The 22827-nt window shown below is 39.4% G+C and overlaps 1 protein-coding gene and 1 long non-coding RNA gene across 2 annotated transcripts; both read left to right on the plus strand.

Annotated features, from left to right (window-relative positions):
* Positions 1–11826: 11826 nt before the first annotated feature.
* LOC127970893 (uncharacterized) lies at positions 11827–13675 on the plus strand. The gene is made up of 7 exons (XM_052573601.1): positions 11827–11942; positions 12238–12409; positions 12489–12938; positions 13029–13117; positions 13203–13319; positions 13399–13446; positions 13532–13675. The coding sequence occupies exons 1-7, from the start codon at positions 11928–11930 to the stop codon at positions 13673–13675; spliced, it is 1035 nt and encodes a 344-aa protein (XP_052429561.1). The 5' UTR covers positions 11827–11927.
* A 5389-nt stretch (positions 13676–19064) lies between these two features.
* Positions 19065–22122, plus strand: LOC127972354 (uncharacterized). The gene is made up of 3 exons (XR_008157074.1): positions 19065–19344; positions 19692–19748; positions 19898–22122. It is a non-coding gene; the product is annotated as an uncharacterized LOC127972354 (long non-coding RNA).
* Positions 22123–22827: the final 705 nt, after the last annotated feature.

Here is a 22827-nt window from a genome sequence, read left to right on the forward strand (position 1 = left end):
TGATTATGTCACTCCACCGGTGTCGTCACGCTCTTCCATTGGTCTGATTTCACACGATATTCAGAGTCGCGCACCCTGGCCGCGCGCTCCCCAAAGCGCATTGACGAAGCGTCTCGTTCCCTCGAGGAACTAGGGTTACATACGTAACCTAGAGACGTTTTATTACATGATATGATTAATATCATATTTTTAAATATGATGGTTTCATTATAAATATGGTGATTTTCTCTAAGGTGGACACTCAACTTAATTAATTATATTTAGCCTAACCTACCATATTTCAGTAATCTATCCATGTAATGTCTAAATTAATATGGTAAATATGGTGCTTTTAGCCCTGACAGCAAGGGTTTCTTTTACCCTAAATACCACCATTTTACTTATTCTTCCATTGTTGAAAAACTGTTGCTTCAATTAACTTGAACAAAACTGAAAATCATTACGAAGAGCACTCTCCCTTGTCTCTTGTTGCTTGTTTTTGTGGATTGTTAAGTGAACCTTTGCCTGGCACATATACCATTGTGCTATGGCAATCCATAACAACTTTTGTCTCAAAATGTATTCAATAATTTTAGCAATTTTCATTTGCTACTGAAATCTACAACATTTAAAATAAAAACAAATATTAGATCAAATTAGCACACAGTTAACAGTCTGTGCTGCTGCCCACGATCGACAAAGGATCAGACAAATTTCCATGTGCATCTTGAAAAGCTAATGTCTTGGAAAGTAAACACAGCTACACTATCCCTTATGATTTTTTAATGGAATTTTGTTATTTACACTGCATATACACTGTGACCACAGGTAGGATCCTACTGTACATATAATACTTGGTTAAAAAGTACCTCTCAACCATCCCCTTAAAGTCAGTTATGTAATTCTTAAATTTATCATGCAATGAAAATCAACTAAACGTACATTGGGTATTTGGTAAATCAACACTGGGACTAACTTTAATATTTGCAATACCCAATTCTGTGTAGGCTCTTTGCAGTCCAAACAGGTTTCTGGCTCCAACTGTGGTATGGACAGATGAGGACCCAAGAGCGATTATGCAAAAGAAGCGTCTTTAATAGAGTAGCGTTGAAACAGAAATGAGTCTTCGAAATTACAACAAAAGGCGGCCGATGAGCCCGTACCCAAAAATGGTAAACAGTCTTCTATATGAAATGGGCAAACAGAATTCTTGAAGATACACAGGCCGGCGCTCGGGCAGCGTGTAGAGATAAGCGTTAGCTGGATAAACACAGGCGGCTGGCACGGAAACTGTCCAGAGTACTCGTCAGCACCAGCAGGACTGGACAGAGAGCAGAGCAATAGGTTAACCCAGAGCACCGTTAGATCTGACCTGTGACTGGAGCACGAAAGGCAGGATAGGGTCCGACAAGACAGGACTGGCACAAGATGATTGCGAAGCATCAGCATCTACAGCAAACGAAATAATCAAGCAGAGAACACAAAAATTGGGGACTTAGAAATAGCCAGGGTGATTGGGGAGAAGCGAGAACAGGTGTGAATCTATTAGCGAGACAGAGGAGCGATAATGAGGAACAGCTGAGGAAGAATGTGAGTGTAGCGAAGAAAAAACAGCAAAGGGGAGGGGGGAGGAGAGAAGGAAAACCGAAAACATGACAGTGCCCCTCCCCTAAGGAGCGCCCCCTGGCGCTCCCAAGGGAGGAACCTGGCGAGTGCGGAGGAAATCATCGATGAGAGAGCGGTCCAGCACGTCCCGGGAGGGGATCCAACTTCTCTCCTCAGGACCGTAACCCTCCCAGTCAACGAGAAACTGGAGACCCCGACCACGACGACGCATATCTAGGAGTTTACACACAGTGTAAACGGGAGCATCCTCGACACGAACGGGGACAGACGGGGGGTGGGAGCAGGCGCGCGTACGAACGGTTTAATGCATGAAATATGAAAAACGGGATGGACGCGACGCAGATTGGGAGGGAGTTTTAGTTTGACCGCGACAGGACTAACGATCTTAGAAACCTGATAAGGTCCGATAAAGCGGGAGGCCAGCTTGTGGGAGGGAGTCAGGAGAGGTAAATTTTGGGTGGATAGCCACACTCTCTGACCACAACGATAATTAGGCCCTCTGATACGATGCTTATTGGCGTACTTTCGAGTACGGGACTTGGTGCGACAGAGCGCGGATCTAACTATTCTCCAGGTGCGCTTACAGCGATTGATGAACGCCGTCACTGAAGGGACATTGGAGTCCGCATTCTGCGAGGAGAATAAAGGAGGCTGATAGCCAAGGCAAGAATTAAATGGGGATAAACCGGTAGCGGACGTAGGTAAAGAATTATGGGCATATTCTGCCCAGGGCAATTGCTCTGACCAAGATGATGGGCTACGAAAGGCTAAGCTGCGTAAAAGGCGGCCAACGATCTGACTGGTGCGTTCAGCCTGGCCATTAGTCTGGGGATGAAACCCAGAGGAGAGGCTGACAGATGCGCCGATGAGGCGACAGAATTCTTTCCAGAACTGGGACGTGAACTGAGGGCCCCTGTCCGAAACGACGTCAGAGGGGAGACCGTGTGTCCTAAAGACGTGATTGACCAAAACCTGAGCCATCTCCTTGGCCGAAGGAAGTTTAGGAAGGGGGATAAAGTGCGCGGCTTTAGAAAATCGATCCACTATAGTCAGAATGACAGTATTACCTGCTGACGGGGGTAAGCCAGTAATAAAATCAAGGGCTATGTGAGACCAGGGCCGGGACGGAGTGGGTGGTGGTCTGAAAAGACCCGCCGGCGGAGAACTGCTAGATTTGGTCTGTGCGCAGACCATACATGACGCAATGAAACGTCGCGAGTCACGGTCAAGAGTAGGCCACCAGAAGCACTGGCGAATAGTGGAGAGTGTGCCCCGAACGCCGGGATGGGCGGTTAATTTGGAGGAATGAGCCCACTGAAGAACTGCTAAGCGTGCCAAAACGGGAACAAAAAGGAGGTTCTTAGGGACATTACGCAGAGCAACGGAGTGAGACAGGGCGCGTTTAACTACCCTTTCTATTCCCCAGACCACCGCACCAACAACACGAGAGGGGGAGATTATTCCCTCGGAGATGGAGGGTGAGTCTGAGGAATCAAAGAGGCGAGAGAGAGCATCGGCCTTCACGTTCTTAGACCCAGGGCGGTATGAGATCGAGAAATCGAAACGGGCGAAAAATAGAGCCCAGCGAGCCTGACGTGCATTAAGCCGCTTAGCGGAGCGAAGGTACTCTAGGTTACGGTGATCTGTCCACACGATAAACGGTAAGGAAGCACCCTCTAACCAATGACGCCACTCTCCCAAGGCCAAACGTATGGCCAGCAGCTCACGATTGCCTACGTCGTAGTTGCGCTCCGCAGGCGAGAGACGGTGGGAAAAAAAGGCACAGGGGTGCATCTTATTGTCGGATGAGCGTTGGGAGAGGATGGCTCCCACCCCCACCTCTGACACGTTGACCTCAACCGTGAATTGTTTAGAGCTATCAGGGGTCACGAGAATAGGAGCCGAGACAAAAAGAGACTTTAAGTGATCAAATGCCTTTTGAGCGGACTCGGACCACCTAAAACAAGACTTGACTGACGTTAAAGCTGTAAGGGGAGCTGCTACTTGACTGAAGTTACGTATAAAACGTCGATAAAAATTAGAAAAGCCCAAAAACCGTTGGAGTGCGACACGAGAGTCAGGGATTGGCCAATCGGAAACCGCCCGAACCTTAGCAGGGTCCATACTAACGCCATCTACGGAGATCACGGAACCAAGGAAGGTGACGCTGGGCGCGTGAAAAGTGCATTTCTCAGCCTTTACAAACAGGCGATTCTCCAGTAGACGCTGAAGGACTCGGCGCACCTGCTGTACGTGTACCTCGAGAGATGGGGAGAAAATCAATATATCGTCAAGATACACAAAGACGAAGATATTAAGCATATCTCTAAGAACGTCATTGATTAACGTCTGGAAAACAGCTGGGGCGTAAACGAGCCCGAACGGAAGCACCCGATACTCGAAGTGCGCTAGCGGCGTATTAAACGCAGTCTTCCATTCATCCCCCTCCCTGATATGAATGAGATGGTACGCATTACGAAGATCCAATTTGGTGAAAACTCTAGCCCCCTGAAGCAAATCAAAAGCTGATGACATGAGCGGTAAGGGGTAGCGATTCTTGACGGTCACGTCATTAAGCCCACGATAATCGATACAGGGACGTAACGACCCGTCCTTCTTTTTGACAAAGAAAAAACCTGCCCCGGCTGGCGAGGAGGAGGGGACAATGGTCCCGGCGTGAAGCGACTCGGAAAGATATTCCTCTAATGCCTTACGTTCGGGCGCGGACAGGGAGAACAATCTACCGCGAGGGGGGGTGGTCCCGGGTAAAAGTTCTATACTACAATCGTACGGTTGGTGAGGAGGGAGAGAAGTTGCCCTTGAACGACTGAAAACCGCCCTCAAGTCATGATACTCCTCCGGCACCCCGGTCAAATCACCCGGCTCCTCCTGAAACACAGAAACAGAGGAAACAGGGGGGTTAGCAGACAATAAACACTCAACATGAAAAGACAGGTTCCAAGAGAGGATGTTATTATTAGACCAGTTAATGTGGGGATTGTGTTTAACTAACCAGGGATGCCCTAAAACTAAAGGAGCAAAGGGGGAGCGGAAAATTAAAAAGGAAAGGGTTTCGTGGTGATTACCAGAGACAGTGAGAGATAAAGGAGCGGACTGAAAATGAACCCTGGGTAGGGAACTACCATCTAGGGCAAGAAGGGGAGTGGCCTCCTCACGCTCCCTCAATGGGACACCTTGCTTGCGGGCCCAGGACTCATCTAGGAAATTCCCCTCAGCCCCAGAGTCTATTAAGGCATTACAGGAAACTGATAAACCAGACCACTGCAGGATGACAGGAATGACAGTGCATGACTTTGAAGGAGAGATAGAAGTAGCGCTCACCAGTAATCCCTCACCTACTGACGAGCGCTGGCTTTTACTGGACATGTAGCCACGAATGGTTGATGCGCCACAATACATGCAGAGGCGGTGAATGATGCGATGTTCCCTCTCCTTGGCGGAAATGCGCAGCCCACCTAACTGCATGGGCTCTGGTTCAGGCGGAGTAGGTTGGGGGGAAGAGACAGGTGCATCGGCAGAACGAGTGGGGCATCCATGAGCCTAGAGCGGTGGCGGAGATCAAACCTCTTCTCTGTCCGTATGGCCAAATCAATGAGGAGGTCAAGACGAGTCGGGAGATCATGGGCGAGGACCTCGTCCTTGATGCTGGAACTGAGTCCCTCAAGGAAACGTGCCACGAGCGCCGGCTCATTCCACCCACAAATGGTCGAGAGGGTGCGAAACTCAATGGAATAATCCACGACTGAGCGTCTTCCCTGATGGAGAGTGGACAAGATGCGGGACCCCTATTCTCCGCGGGCCGAACGGTCAAATACCCGAATCATCTCCTCCTTGAAGTAGTCAAAGCTAGCGACGTACTCGACCTCAGCCTCCCAAGCAGCAGTTCCCCACTCGCGGGCACGTCCAGTCAGGAGCGAGATGACGTAAGCGACCCGTGCTCGCTCTCTAGCGTAGGTCACTGGTTGGAGCGAGAAGACAAGTTCACACTGGGTGAGAAATGACCGACACTGTGAGGGCTCACCGGCATAACAAGGGGGGTTATTGACTCTGGGCTCTGGGGATTCCAACCCCCTGGAAACAGGAGCTCCCGCTTTGAGTTGGTGAACCTGTGTAGACAAATCCGTGAGCTGGGCGGCCAGGGAGTCGACCGCGTGCCGAGCAGTGGCTAGCTCCGTGTCATGTCTTCCGAGTATGGCTCCTTGCAGCTCAACGGCAGTCTGAATCGGGCTTGCACTCACTGGGTCCATTATTGGCTTGATTATTCTGTGGTATGGACAGATGAGGACCCAAGAGCGATTATGCAAAAGAAGCGTCTTTAATAGAGTAGCGTTGAAACAGAAATGAGTCTTCGAAATTACAACAAAAGGCGGCCGATGAGCCGGTATATGAAATGGGCAAACAGAATTCTTGAAGATACACAGGCCGGCGCTCGGGCAGCGTGTAGAGATATACGTTAGCTGGATAAACACAGGCGGCTGGCACGGAAACTGTCCAGAGTACTCGTCAGCACCAGCAGGACTGGACAGAGAGCAGAGCAATAGGTTAACCCAGAGCACCATTAGATCTGACCTGTGACTGGAGCACGAAAGGCAGGATAGGGTCCAACAAGACAGGACTGGCACAAGATGATTGCGAAGCATCAGCATCTACAGCAAACGAAATAATCACGCAGAGAACACAAAAATTGGGGACTTAGAAATAGCCAGGGTGATTGGGGAGAAGCGAGAACAAGTGTGAATCTATTAGCGAGACAGAGGAGCGATAATGAGGAACAGCTGAGGAAGAGTGTGAGTGTAGCGAAGAAAAAACAGCAAAGGGGAGGGGGGAGGAGAGAAGGAAAACCGAAAACATGACAGTGCCCCTCCCCTAAGGAGCGCCCCCTGGCGCTCCCAAGGGAGGAACCTGGCGAGTGCGGAGGAAATCATCGATGAGAGAGCGGTCCAGCGATCCAAAAGCCCATTTCCAGGTTAAGCTCATAAATATTTAGTAGTATTTCATCCATCTGAACCTGCAGCAATGGGATTAAAGAAGATACTATAATAAAAAAAAGAAAAGAAAACAGAACAGCATCAAATATTATTCAAGAGTGTGCCTGTATTACTATAATTTTTTTTTTTTTTTACTGTAGATCCAGACCATATTCATAATCCATAGCTGGCATAATTATTATATTATTATTATTATATATTAGTTTTATAAAGACAATTCACTGGCACACAAATCAACAGGAGCCAAATATCTTAAAATATATAAATATATATATATATATATATATATATATATATGAACTGTATCTAATTGCTCTTGAACGTGCATTACAAAAATTACCTTTATTTTAGTTTATCTTATTTTGAGTTTATTATAAATTACCTTACTTTGAGTTTATCTGTATACTTCCAAGAGATCTAAATACAGTACCGTACAATTTGACATTTCCATTTGGCATAATGCTGATTTCTATAATACTGATATGCAAAAACAATCCTTAGCCCACTTCTTCATGTACCGTTTCCTGCAGGCCTGGTATGACATATGACCTCTCTTCTATATTCCTCAATTATCAGTATGTGTTCATCCTATTTGCTTGTACTTGCTTAAAAATATAATTTATCATAATTTCCTTAATTGCTTAAAAATAGAATGTATTATAATTCCATTGTCTGCAATTACTTATATTTTGGATATACCGTATTTTATCATATCCGCCATAATTGTCAGTTATCCAGTTGTGCAATCTTTCTCCATTGCTCATAGGAAGAAACATCTCAAATGCTCATAAAAGATCCACTAAAGAAATTTTTAACAGATTTAATTAATTTTTTTTTTTTTTTTTTTTTGCTCATGAATGCATAAAACCAGCACACTATGTGCATATCTTTGGAGAAACTGTCAGATATAAATGTTTTAATTATAATAAAAATCAACAGGCCTGATCAAAAATGTTTTTATTAAACTCCTACTTCTTATTTGTGTCTGTGTTGTTAAGTAATTACTAGACTAACTCCCGACAATACCCGACAATTTCAATCACTCAAGGAAATACAATTTGGATGAATCAATATATTAAGGAGTTTATATTAATTAAAATACTTAAGCAAATAATCTGCACTCTATACACTCTTTTTGTTATACCTCTTGTTTAAAGTAATAAAATAATATGTTGACATAAAAAACAGTTGTGACAACCCCTGACAAGTTGGGGAAACCAATGCATATTTGAGGAGCCCAATGTTTACTCGAACAAACCAGTGTATAAAGGAGCAAACCCATATACACTTGATCAGACCGATGTATCTAAACCAGTATATGTCTGGTTATACCAATTTATTATAAACCAATGTGTTTGTCATTGAACCATATATTCAACCAGTAAACCAATCCATATTCACACAATACACATGAATTATTTCCTGAACGGCTTCCCATACAAAAGGCTACCCCTGTGATCTAAATGCTTATTCAGACATCCGCAGAACCATAAACATTTTATGACCCAGCATGAGATCTGTCCTTAAGTTATGTAAACACATAGCCATTCTGACCGTGACGAAACACCTTATGTTTTCGTCGTCACGCAGGATACAATCACAGCTTCAAAGGGGCCACATATGGTATAGACGGTTTCAACGGCATCAACATAAACAAACGTTAATGCGCGTGAGCGCTTTTGTGGACCTAACTTAACTTCCGGTAGACTCCAAATAGAATTACAGCCAAGTCCCTCTAGAGTAGATATTTTTTGATAACAAACAAAATGTGTTTTCTGTGTGGATCAGGCGGACTTCATGAAAATGCTAATTCATTATTTGCCAGCAGGAGATGTTTTAAAGCATAGACATAAAGCGCGAGAAATAGAGGTTTCCCCAGTAACAGCTGTAAACGAAGCTGGTACGCTCATAGGCTGGCTATCAGGCATATAACATGCAAGTCTTCCTTCAGAAATACAGCGATATAAAAACACCCGTGCCTCGTTTTGATATTTAAACATAAATGTAAGGAATTATGATTATTAAACGTGCAGTACGTTACGTTACTCATGTTTATTTAACAAAACCTTTTTGAAAATTGTTCAGTTTTAAAATTGTGGCTCCAAAAATAAATAAATGTATGGGAAACACATCCCGCAGCACAGCCACCTGAGCCCAACTTCAGTCTAATCATCACTTTGGCTTTAACTGCGTTTGTAGATGGCACCGCAGCCAGACCGATATACACAACACAGACCGGAAGTTAACTTAGGTCCAGGCGCGTGCGCCCGATGAAACGTCTATAGTTTTTTTTTTTTTTATTATTGACATTTATTGAACCTTAACAAAAAAAGGCATTCAAAGTTTCAGATTTACAAACAAACCTGAGCGTACATACAAATATTACAACACAATATACATATTCACATCAGCAGGCAAGAAAAGTTGAAGCCTAGGTGAAAATAAAACTAAAAGAAAAAAAAGAAAAAATGTAAATAAAATACAAATAAAATTAAATGAACAAATAAATATATAAAGTAGGGGAGTACGACAGTATTCAATTTATAAAATCAAAGTCTTCCAATAAGGAGTACATATACACTGCTTTAGGACTTTTCATCCTTCTCACGGTCTCCGAATATACTTTAAATTCCTCCTTAAAAAACACTAATTTTGGAGGGTGTATATAAAATTTCATCAAAAGCAACACATTATTAATTACATAGGATACCTTTTTATCCTTTATTAATAGCCCAAATTTAATAAATTCCCACGACAGTATCAACCTTACAGGTATTCTTTGTTGCATCCATCTCAATGCATCATTCCAAAATTTGTTTACCAAACTGCATTGAAAAAACAAGTGTTCAACCGTTTCTATCTCTACCTTACATATTTGACATAAATTTGAATCCCCAACATTAAATCTCATTCTTAAAATTCTTTTGTTGGATATATATGATTCAGAATTTTAAAGTGCACCTCTTTACATTTGGGATTAACAGGAAATGAAAGAAAATTGGTCCTAATTTTACACACTTCTTTCTTCTCATAATGACGAAAAATGTAATTTCTTAATACCGTTCCTGGGAAACATTGATGTATTAAACAGTCTCTTAAGAATTTGTTTGAACATTTTCTGTCAACAAAGCTTACATTTTCTATAATAAGTTCTTGTACTTTAGGTATTATCCTTGAATGTTTCAGATGTTCACTTACTAATTTAAGCATCTGTAATGGAATATTCTTGATAATTTTTTCATACATTTTAGAGGAGCAACTTATATTGTATTTACCACAAAAAGCAACATGGCTTAGTATGTTTCCCACATTGTCCACTATATGTGTTAGTGACCATATGCCCTTCTGCCACCACTCATCAATAAACAGAGATTTTCTGTTCACAGTTATACATCTGTTGTTCCAGATTGACATATTATGAGGGCTAAAATTATGCTTGAAAATCAATTTCCAGTATAATAATACTTGTTGATGGAAAGCAGAAAGTTTTACAGGGAGTTTCGAAAGTTCAAAGTCACATTGCAGCAGAAAACTTATGCCACCACATTTATTAAATACGATAGTAGGAATCTCAAACCAGAAAGAGGACTTATCATTAATGAAAGCCTGCAACCATCTAAGTTTAATGACCCCATTCATAATATCAAAGTCAATCGTTTTAAGACCTCCTTCTTCATAATCTTTAATCATGTCACTTTTACGTATATAATGACTTTTCATTTTCCATATAAAATCAAAGTTTAATTTGTTAACTGCCTTTATCCTTTTTGCAGAAACTGATAAAGAGAAACATGGATAGATGAATCTAGAAAGATTCTCTAATTTTGTCAATAAAATTCTTCCAAAAATTGTTATGTCTCTCTGCAGCCAAGTATTCATTATTAATTTACAATTATCCAAAGTTTTATCAAAATTTAAATGTTCTAAATTATCCATCCTCTTAGATAACCAGATACCTAAATATTTGATTACATTTTTCACTGGGATATTGTATAATGTTACATTAGGATGATCATGAATAGCCAATAGAAACCGTCTATAGTGAGAACAAAAATATTTCACAGCTGCAGGATGAGAATCTGCACCGTAGAGCTCGGTTGCCATCTAGTGATTATTTATAAAATTACACCCTTCGTGTGAACTGTGACATTCACGGTTTAAAGTTTATTTAATATGAAAACAAATATTTTGTCAGTTATTCTCGAAGACTTAAATGTGCTATTGTTTCATTTAAATCTAAACGTTTTAAAAACTCAATATTTATAAGACAATTGATAGAACAGTTGCCCTCTCGAGGCTATTTATAAAATGTATATACACCCCATCGCAAGATTTGGTCTATTCACAGTTTAAAGTATAATATTCACTACGAAAAACAAATATTCTGCTTGGTAATCTCAAATAGCTTTAATATGCTCCGAGGATCTATAAAAGTAGACACGCCCCCTCACTTCTGAGCTCCATTCATTTTCTGATCGTATTTTTAACAACTGAGCTTTAGAGGTGTGCGATACCGCTAGATTTGGTATCGATCCGATACCAAGTAAATACAGGGCCAGTATCGCCGATACCGATACTTTTTAATAATTAAGGTGGATGCGTCTTCAACCTAAATCTAAATGAATTTTCATGACTTTAAATTTTTTTTTGTGATTTGCATTTTGGGTTATTAATCAGTACTACAAAAGCTTTTGTTCAGAAACAACTTTTGGTTACTTCTGATTTATTTAAATAAACAAAGTTACAAAATGATTACTTCACAAATATAAAAAATGTAAAAACAAATTCTCTTTTCAAGTAGCATGCTAATAAATAAATGTTTCTCCTCTTTAGTTCACTTCTCCTTCTTTAGTTCACAACGTTTTACTTCACAATGTAAAACAAATTCTTCTTATACAAAATTCCTGAAGCCGACATCTTCCACTATGGAAAGAGGCTGCAGGTCCTTCACAATCATTTCTGATAGGCGCCGTGTAATATCCACTGCTCTTGGAGAATCAGCTATTGATAAAATAATAAAAATAATTAAGTCTGGTGCACATCTAGGTGAAGTTTAAATATAGAAACTAGTATCACTGTCACTACACAAAAAGGGTAGATCGGCCTGAAAATACAGCCATACAACGCTCCTCTTTCTCTCCGCCTCTGACTGACTGCTGTTAGAAATGCGCGACTGAGCGGTGCGCGCGCCTGACTGCTGGTGGTAGCAATAGTATCCATCTGCAGACCCGCAGCACAGCCGTTTTAGAACCGCCGTTTCAGAACCGCTGTTTCAGAACCGGAAGTGAGGGGCGGAGCTATTAACACCTAGAAATGGCGGAGAGCACGGTGAGTACTTTTGCTGTCATATGGTGAATAATTTTCATTAGTTTTCACAAGTTTTTATTAGGTGTTTATATTTAATTTGTGATTGGCTTCATTGTCTTATTGAATCTTCAATTTGTTGTCGTTTTTAAGGTGTAGAAGTTTTCTGCGGATGTTTTGATTAATCTCGTGTTGTAAATGGGCCTTGCATATGAATAGTTTGTTCTCGTTTCACCTGTTGTATGCATTGTTTGTGAAATAATGTTACCGTATAGTTTAGCTATTTTAATCCCATTTGTCGTGCTTTCATCTCTTATAGAGACATATAACTATTCAGAATGGTGACGCATTACCTGAGCTGCAGCAGTGCAACAAGTGTTGCAGCAATTATCACTGCCCTTTTTGCGCGGCCAGCGTGTTTAAGCCAGCCAAACTGGTCAAATTAAAAACCCATCTTCAAAGCCACTTTAACAAGGCAGTAGTCTGTGGAGGTATCTTGATTTGTTTAATATGTACTTACAATATATTATTGTGTAATAGGTTACCAATTTACTTATTAATTTATTTTAGGCTATACTATACACAGATGTGGACTAGGATGTAGACCAGCTCTACATCACCACTGTCCATACTGTGAAACAACAATTTTAAAGAGAGGTGATTTTGAAAAACATGTACAGGTTTGCAAAAAAAACCCACCTCCAACTTCAGCCACAATTCCATCTCCAACCACTGCAGCATTGACCACACCAGCTGTGAGAGGGACACCATCTTCAACCACTGCAGTGCTGACCACACCAGCTGTGAGAGGGAAACCATCTCCTACCACTGCAGTTCTGACCACACCATCTCCAACCACTGCAGTGCCAACTACACCAGCAGTCTTCTCAGGAAGGGTTTGTGTAAGGCCTGTGATCAGAAAAAGATGCCCAGTTTCGGACATCTCTATAGACGAGCTAGTCCCCACAGACATTGAGATGGAGCATGTTACCCCGACATCAATGACGGTCCCAACCAGTAGTAAGTGTAAACCTGTATAAGTTTTAATATATCATAAAGCTGTAATGCATAAAGTTGTTGTATGTAATTTTCAAATTTTTATTATTACAGCAGAAACTGAAATGGTGTGTAATTATAAATGCCTGTCTGCCAGTAGAGATTGTTGGGATTGTGTGCCAACTCATAGGCAATCAGTAATGGTATGTGAAAGGTATTCGGTTTTATTTGATGTTGCAATGGCAAACCAAAAATGTTTTTTTTAATCATTTTTTTCTTCTCTCTAAGCTTGAATGGGCTTTGGGGACAGGCGACCAAGATGAGACAATTGCTGAAGTTGGAAACGTGGTTCTGAAAAGAAAAGATTTCTGGACTCTCGGTCTCAATGAGCAGTTGGAGGCAACAGTAAGTTGATACAAAGTAACATACAATAATATTAAGAAATGACTGTGACTCTTTACAATTTTCTTTTAAAAAAATTCAGATTGCAAACAGCTGTCTTGAAGTAATTACTTTGGTCTCTATGGAACGAGTAAGTATTTGTATAAAGCTGCAAATAACCTGAGACATAGTTGTCTAGCTTGTTTATAGTCTTACATAAGTACGTTATGTTGTAGGGATTGGATGTGTGGACAGCTAATGCATATGTTGTGGTGACCTGGTTGCCTCCAACTAATCTGGACCCATCCTTGTCATTTCCAGTGAGGCCACAAAGTTACATACCATTTACAGCAGTGACCAATTTTATTTTAACCATCTGAATGTTTTTTTTTGTTTTTATATATATGTATTGTTTACAGGATAACATTGCACTAAAAGACTGCATTATCTTCTCTGCTTGGAAGCCAGGACACTGGATGTTGTGTGTATGTCATTTGTGATCAAGCTATTTAACTTTCAAAAAAATTAACTGTCAAAAAAAATTTACTGTGTTTGTCTTATCACAATTCAGAAATACAATTTCATGATTTGGAAGAGCTAACATTTTTTTGCAGGTCATGAAGCCAAAAGATAGACACATGTTCTTCCTAGATTCAACCAATCCATATGGGTTGGGTGATGGGAGATATATGAAAGCTTTCAGGTTGCAAAAATAAAATAGTGAAAATGTTCAAGGTTCTAAGTTCAGGCTTGCTGTTCAAGGTTCGCTGTTCAATGTTTGTGTTCAAGTTTTGCTGTGTTCTGTGCAAGAGTTTAATAAGCTTGCTTAATGGTTACTTGCATGATGTTCTGTCTTTGCATGGTGTGACAGTTTTTACAAGAAAGACCCAAATACTGTTGACTGCTATGGTTTCAGAGCATCAAACTGTATGTAATTTTGCATATTAGCAAATATGTTTATTATGTGTATTTTTGTTGCAGCGAGATGACAGCCAAAATTGCACCTGGAACATGGATGCTAATAAAAAACAAGGTTGGTTATAGGAAGTATGCTAAAGTTGGGATAGTGGGAAGTGTCAAACATTGTAAAAGGTTTTTTTTTTATATTTTATTATTATTATTTTTTAGGATATCCCCCAACAGATTGGTGGTGTGGACTGTGGAGTCTTCATGTTGATGGTATTGTTTTATTTATAACTAAATAATTACACCATAATTGGTTTATTTATGAGGAACAAGGCAGGTTTTTTTATTATTGTTTTGCATTTACAGAGAGAGAGTGTGTGTGTGTGTGTGTATAATTTGTTTTCTTTTTTTTTATTCCAGTATGCTCTACATCTTGCCTTGGGAGCACCCTTTGATTTTACATCTGTAAGTAATTATAAAGGTAAATGTGTTTAACTGATGTTGTTGTAGCTGTTAATATTTTAATATTTCAGTTATTTTTTTTCCTTTTTCTTCCAGTGTGACATGCCAAAGATTCGGAGATGGTGGACTCTAATTCTTTTAGAGAACTTTGGGGTTTTCTCTGAAAGGTAAATACTGGACATTTCCTCCAGCCCACCATTACATTTGCACCCCCTTCTGATCATTTTTAAATGAACCAAAATATGTATATTACAGTGCAGATACCCTTCAAGAGGCTCTTCCACACAGAGAACCAGCTGAGCTTAGCAGCAGTGAGGTATGTCTCAGATATAAAGCCCATATATACACACATATGTACAGTTGAAGTGGATCAAAACGTTTCATCAAAGTTGTATTAAAATCAAAACAATAACCATTCTTGTCTTAGGACAACTTACTGATTAACTCTTTTGATCCACTTCAAATGTTGACTAATCACACACAAATACATGTAAATACATAAATGCATCCATATATAAACATCTGTAAGAAATGTAAAAATTAATTTTTTCTTTAATATTCTGTAATCAAGGAGCTACCAGTAATCCGAGACATGGCAGAAGCTGTGAAATGGATTGATTCCAATAACCATCTGCTCAGAGGGCCGGTGGAAGAGCCTCTTTTCCTCACCATGACTGAGGAGGAAAAGGAAAAGGCCCTCAATGATCTCAGTGAAAGCACAGACTCTTCGAGGGAGCCCTTTACGTTTCTTTTTCAGTTCAGGGATGACATGGAATTAGTTATACAAGAATGTCATGACAAAATGGGCCTAAAACTGAACTGTTCATTTGATACATTTTAATTTAAATTAATGCCATATGGTCATGACAATGTGTGAATTGTTTGTTTTGTAAATTGTCATTTTCATTTTATACAAAATTGTCATGGCAAATTGTTTAGCAAGTTTATTCCATAAACTTTAATTATCTAGTTTTTGATTTGTTTCTTTTAAAATTTTGTGTGTTTGAAGATTTTTACAGCAATGTTTTAATTTTTTTGTAGTGAAATGCATGATACACATGTTCTTTGCTTTGAAGTATATTTTTTTATGTTGTGATTAAAGTATATTTCATATAAAATGCCTTAAGTTTCAATTAATTTTTATTATCTCGAACTCAAGGAAATAGCTCACGTAATGCAATTAAATGAATAAGTATATACAATTATATTAAACAATTTTTTTTTAATGTGTCGTTGTAACATGCGCACATAAAGTATAACGTTTCTTATGAATAAAAGCCAATTATACTTCAAAACCGTGGGTGGCGCTGCTCTGGTAAGTACGTAAGCTCCGCTCCTCGCTTCCGGTTCTGAAACAGCGGTTCTGAAACGGCTGTGCTGCGGGTCTGCAGATGGATATATCTCGGTGGTAGCGCTAGTGGTGAGTCACGTGACGGTACAACATAGGAGAGGGGGCGGAGAGCAGTGTCGAGGACGAGCAGCACTCTTAAGAGCCTGCTCTGCTCTGTGACAGCAGCAGCATTTTGACAAACACGGCCAGGTCGCAAAACGAGAGAAACTGACACTTAAGTATCGATATTTTCTCGTTGGTATCGATCAATACCGATACCAAGGTTGGTATCGATATTATCGATATTAGTATCGATCTGCCCACCTCTACTGAGCTTGTATTTTCCCCGAGACGTTATGGACTAAGGTGAGTTAAATTATTTATTTAAAAATCAGATATAATTAAAATTTAAGGATTAAAGGGGTGATTAGACGTTTTCAATTTGCTTTCTATTTTAATAGATTTAATCTTATAGGACACACGGAGAAAAATGCTTTTAGCCAGATTAATAAATGTAAATTAATCTCTTTTACGATGTTTAATACACGGATAATTTTACACGATAAAATTATTTTCATTTAATTGCTTTTATTTTTGTAGTGGCAGCAGAGCTGATCGATGAAAATGATGGTTAAGTAATTTATACTTGTAAAGATTAACTTTTTACTGCACATTTGACTCTTTTGGACGGTATTCGAACATCTGCTGTTATGGGCCAAAGTCAGATTATTAATGCAGAGCTATATGTAGCCTGTGAGTTCGAGGCATTCTATGTTGCCCTCTCTCTTTTCCCTCTTTCACTGCTTCCGATCGCTTTCACTCCCTCTCGGGTTGCTATGGTACCTAATGTGGGTGGGAGTGGTCAGAAATTGGGAACAGGCAGGTTTATAGGCACCTGGGGTCCTCATGCCGGGAGCGATACATTGTAGTTAGCTGCTAAGGTGTCAGAGTGCAGCAGTGCTTCGTGGTGCTGTTTGTAGCGCAAGGGGTTGCAGAGTGCTTGCCAACGGCGCTATTGTTTGTGTGTGTGCACTCTTTCGAAACAACATGTTTGGAATGCCTAGACTGCCGAGCGCAGAGGAGTGCTCCGTGACCTTGGGGAGATTGTGACGTACCGGAACACTGTCTGTTCACCCAATCGCTAGATTGTAGGCAGGGGCTGCCACAATCCGATTGTTGGCTGCTGTTCTCTCGAATGTGTATGAATGTACAGGTGCTGTGTTTTTTTTTGTTAGGCACGTTTCCGATTCGTTTATTTATTTATTTATTTTTTCTCCCGCTACCCGGTGGGTTGTAAAAGATTGCACCGGCTAGCGGTTTCCTTTTTTTTTCTGTTGTTGTTTTGTTCCTTCCCCCTCCCTATTCATAGTCTTGGGGTGGATTGGGCCCATAGGATAGACAGGCTTATTAGGTTCTAGTCTGGTTTCCTTAGTGTTTCACCCATTTTGAACTGATGTGTGCAGTGTAGTGCTGTGATGTGTGTATCAAGTGGCATGATTGCTGTGGTTATGTAGGCTGAGTTTGTAGTGTTTGTTCTACCATAAGAGTGGTGTGCTTTAGTTCACTTGTGGTATTGAAACCTAGGCTTGGTCCAGCTTGTAACCCGGAGCCCGCCCTCCTATGACTTATCCCTTTGTCAAATTATGTATTTTTTTGTTTTTTTTTATTTACTGATAACCAAAAGCGACTGAATTTTAATTCAAGAAAAAATAAAGATTGTACTTTTCTACTTTGCTAAACAAAGCCTGTGCGTGTGCTCTTTTTGTAACCGAATCCCCTTGCCATTACGGGTTTGGTCCAAGGGGTGGTGTAGTTAGCATTGCCATAGCCCTTCTGGGGGGCAACATATACATTGGATTAATTTCTGTGAGACTTTTCATCCATTTTAATTTTTGAATACCTGGGTTAGAATACTTACCTGTGCTTATCTATAGATAATGTACTTCGCAAAACGGTAAAGTAGATATTGCATACTTTTAAACTTAATTTTCTTACTAAACATCATGTACTTTTGTGACGTATTCGAGTATACGCTGTTATTCATCGGAGTCAGCGATGATGTTTACACAGAGCCACATGCTGAATTACTCTCTTTTTTGTGAAGCCATCTATCTATTTACAGTAAATATCTGAAATACAACACTATCTTATGTTTATCTATAGAAGATGTCCGCATGATTGAAGGGCAAGTCTTGCAAAATGGTAACTTATTTATTTTATACTTTTAAAATGAATCTTTCTTCTGACTTTGTATATACTTTTTTTCATGTTTTATTTCTAAGTGTGTGTGTGTGTGTGTGTGTGTTTAAATAAGTACAACATAATTGTTTTTCATTAATTATAACAGATGTAAAACTCATATGGGAAACGGGTACCCAGAATGGTAAGACAAAAGTTGTATATATTTTAAAAATTTGATATTTCTTTTGAATTTCTACACTCGTTCAATTCAATTCAATTCAAGTTTATTTGTATAGCGCTTTTTACAATACAAATCGTTACAAAGCAACTTTACAGAAAATTATGTTTCTACAATAATTAGTAGTAGCTAGTAGTTTGTGCACGTTTGACAGGATTTTATAATAAATAAAAAATAATAATAATAATACAAGACGTAGTCAGCCAGACGATGAATTATCAATATTATTAATTAATAGTTATTATATGATGCAGTCACACATGTAAATAAAATAAAAATGCACATTTGATCAGATGCAACTACACTCACAATTTAAAAGATACATTATTCGTATGCTTGGCGAAAAAGATGTGTTTTAATCTAGATTTAAACAGAGAGAGTGTGTCTGAACCCCGAACATTATCAGGAAGGCTATTCCAGAGTTTGGGAGCCAAATGTGAGAAAGCTCTACCTCCTTTAGTGGACTTTGCTATCCTAGGAACTACCAAAAGTCCAGCGTTTTGTGACCTTAGGGTGCGTGATGGGTTGTAGCGTGGTAGAAGGCTAGTTAGGTATGCAGGAGCTGAACCATTTAGGGCCATATAGGTAAGTAATGATCATTTGTAACTGATACGGAACCAGTGCAGAGACTCGTTCTATTTGTGAACGGAACAGTATCGGTTTTTGTTTGTGACTGTTAGCTGTAGCTAAATACTCTGATTTGTATGATGAGAACTTAGTTATAACAGAAATTATTTTCTTTATTTTCTAGAGTTGCTTCGTGTAATTACACAGCCTAATTTCGTGGACCTGACTCAGGACGAGGGTGAAAGTGATGACTGTGCTGGTCCTAGCAATTGTAGCAATAGCAGAAACCCATCACACAGCCCCTTTGAGAAAGAAAAGGACGGATGTATCATTCCGACCAACATAGAGAGCAAATTCACACACAGGTAATTAATTATTAAATTATTCGTAAGATAATATGGTTCCAACTTTTGGTGCAATTTATTTATTTAATATATTTATTATGATAAAATAATTCTAATTGTTGTTATTGTTAATATTTTATTTATTTATTGGTTTTAATTTATTTATTTTTATTAGTTTTTTATGTATTTATTAATTTTAATTTATTTTTTTTATTATGTATTTATTTTTTATTTATCATTAATTTGTTTATTATTAATTTATTTATTAAATTATTTTTTTTATTTTTTTCAATTTATTTTTTTATTTTTTATTTTTTTATTTTTTATTGTTTATTCACAACATTTTAACCTCTGATTATTCTATGCAGATAGCTCGGCAGAGTCTGTCAAATCCGCTGATGATGCTGAGCCCGAGATAGATCAAGGTATGGTTGCATAATGTATTTAAGATTATATTTTTCATGATTTTGCTAAATCAAAGAAAATTTATTGTTATAACTATAAATATTTAAAATGGTAATGGATACTACAATTTTCATCTGCTAATTATTTAAACTACTGGTATTCTTTTCAGACGCTGTATCCAATGGTGTGGACAATGCCGCTAACTGGACTGATACTCAAATAAATGACTGGCAAAACGCTGATTGGTCGAGTGTACGCAGCGAGGATTCGACACAGATGGGTAGGCAGAGTCCGTGTCCGGGGAGGAGCCAGGATTAAGGTCTGAGTTTCGAAGTAATGATGCTCGGAATGATTCTGTAAATGAGAGAATTGCAACTTTGTTCGAAGAGTTGATTAAAAGACATGACTCTATGTACAATGAGATTCTTAATAGACAGGAGGCCTTCTTCACTGAAATAAATAGCAACGTGGACGCCAGACTTCGTTACCTTCAAGACAATCTACAGCAGTCTATAGAGATTTGTCTGGAGCGGTTGCAAGAGCAAATGTCTGAAAATTACTCTTCGGTACAAGAGGTATTACAATCGAGGGCTAAGAGAGAGAACGCTGATCGTATAGTTGCTGTGTGCAATTAATGGATGTCTTCAACATCGATAGACAATGATTTTGTAATTTTCTATATTAATACTGATCTGTTTGTGTGTGCTGTACCTACCTACACTCTGTTGTATGCTATATACTTTTAATGTATCGCGATTTATTTTATATTATCATTTATATGTAATCTTTTTGCTGGTATTTAATTGTACTCTTTTTTTTTTTAAGAGATCATTTTGATTTGTAGTTTTTAAGCGACCATCTTCAAATGTAGCATTCTCCTATACTTGATTTGTAGTTTTTCTATGTACCATGACATTTTGATTTGTAGGTTTTGTAAACAACCATCTTGAAATCGTAGTCTTCTCCAACACTTGATTTGTAGTTTCTCTAGGTACTATGCCATTTGAATTGTAGTCTTTTCCTATACTTGATTTGTAGTTTTTTCTATGTAACATGACATTTTGATTTGAAGTTTTTGTAAATGATCATCTTGAATCGTAGTCTGCTCCTACACTTGATTTTTAGTGTCTCTAGGTGCCATGTCATTTTGAATTGTAGTCTTCTCCTATACTTGATTTGTAGCTTTTTCTATGTACCAACTATTTTGTGTGTAACCTTCTTTTTGTAATCTTATATGCTATGATGTGACTGTGATTTATATTTCCTCATAGGTTCACTATCTTTTTACCAGCATTGTTGCTATTGGATGTCGGGGGTGTACATAGCTGTCATACAGACCAATCTCTTGTAGACCTGTTGCAGAACGCTATAGAAATGCACACAGTGCCATCCCATGACTTGTGCGATATATTACAACAATTGATAGATCAGTATCCAAATTTGACCGAAATTACATTCAATAGCGGTCATCATGAAAATACTCATATATTACAACAATTAGAATCGGAAATAGAACAAAGTCCTAACATTGATTTGTGCATGCTGTTGCAGGTCGCTATAAGTCAAAACGTCACACAGAACGGTGGCACATTAACAGTTTCCGATCGCACCACAGCTCACAACATCAACAACATAGATTCGTCAACTAGGTCTATGACTAATAACTGCGATCCGTCCAGGAATAGCAACGCTGAGCGACCGACGACGTCCTGCGCTGACCGCCCTTCTGACAGAATATACCCTTCGACTAGCTCTATGTCTAATAACAGTGATCCGTCCAGTAATAGCAACGCTGAGCGACCGACGACTTCTAGCGCTGACCGCCATTCTGACATAGTATACCCGTTGACTAGCTCTATGGCTAATAACGGTGATTCTCGGGCTTCAGATGTAATAGAAACAAGTCTCATTTCATGATTTGGTGGTACAAATATGGTGGTAATTAGCCTAGGCTATTTCGTAGTGTCATTAAAGCGAATCACTTTTGATAATGACAATCTTGCAAACAATTTGGCCTTAAATGGATAATCTATCTATAAATGGGTAAGCATGGTGGTGTCCAATAAACGATGGCAACAATCCAACGTGTCCTTGTATTGAATCAAAGATGGCGCCGGCCGCAGAGCCGTTTAGTCCATGTCAGTTTTTTTTTTTTTGGCAAAACTTAAGCCCTTTTGACATTTTGCCTGACGTTGGCTATATATATACAGACAAATAATCGCTTCCCAAGACAACTCATTATGGAGCTGCTGGACCTTCTCAGACCTGCGCTTGCCAGGCTAATGCTGCGAAATTTTGCTTTAAGCCCTGAAGTCCAGCTGCTTGCAGCGCTAAGGTTTTTTGCTACAGGGAGCTTCATCGAGGTCGTGGGAGAGGGCTACGGTCAAAGGGCTAGATTCCTGAGCAATCGATGCCAACTAATTCAGCACCATCACTTGGGGCAGCACCATTGTAATGTCGGACATAAGAGGCAGTGTGTTAAGAAGCTTCCTAAGGGACACTTCGGGGAATACACTTAGGAACATAAACAACTTTGGTAAGATATATCTTTCGAGTCTTCTAAGCGCGCTAAGAGTGAGCGTTACCGGGGAACCAGGCCCTGATCATGTGCATATAGTCAGTAAATCTGATTCCAAAAAAGTTTTATTGAAATGCGTAAGGAAAAGTTTATCAACTTTATCTATTCATGGTGAAAATTATTCTAATTAGTACTTTCATGTAAAATAAATACTTTAAGAAAATAATGTTTTAAATATAGCTGCAAGCAGCGATGTCGGGCTCAAGCCATCAGTGCAACGCCACCCCCGGTGGCATTGGGAAAACTGTGCCCAGCGGGCATAAGCATTTACAGTAACCCTCTGACAATCAAGTTTTAAGGGATGCGGCAGTTAAAGGGTTAATCCGACCAATCTAGACTTTGAAATCACATACACAGAACAATATATATATAACTTTAGTAACACTTTATTTTTATATTTATAAAAAATGTATAAGGTGTGCATTGTAGCTGACACCTATATGAACACATTACAATTGTTTTGTGACTGCAAGTCTTTCTTCTCAAATGCTATTGAGCTTCAAATTTGCATATGAGCCCAT

The sequence above is a fragment of the Carassius gibelio genome, chromosome A4 (assembly GCF_023724105.1).
Source record: "Carassius gibelio isolate Cgi1373 ecotype wild population from Czech Republic chromosome A4, carGib1.2-hapl.c, whole genome shotgun sequence".
Lineage (NCBI taxonomy): Eukaryota > Metazoa > Chordata > Actinopteri > Cypriniformes > Cyprinidae > Carassius > Carassius gibelio.

What these genes read in the sequence shown, in the direction of transcription:
- LOC127970893 (XM_052573601.1), top strand. An exon ending in AATGACGGTCCCAACCAGTA is followed by an intron (nt 12,939 to 13,028) that starts GTAAGTGTAAAC and finishes TTATTATTACAG; the next exon opens with CAGAAACTGAAATGGTGTGT. An exon ending in ATGAGCAGTTGGAGGCAACA is followed by an intron (nt 13,320 to 13,398) that starts GTAAGTTGATAC and finishes AAAAAAATTCAG; the next exon opens with ATTGCAAACAGCTGTCTTGA.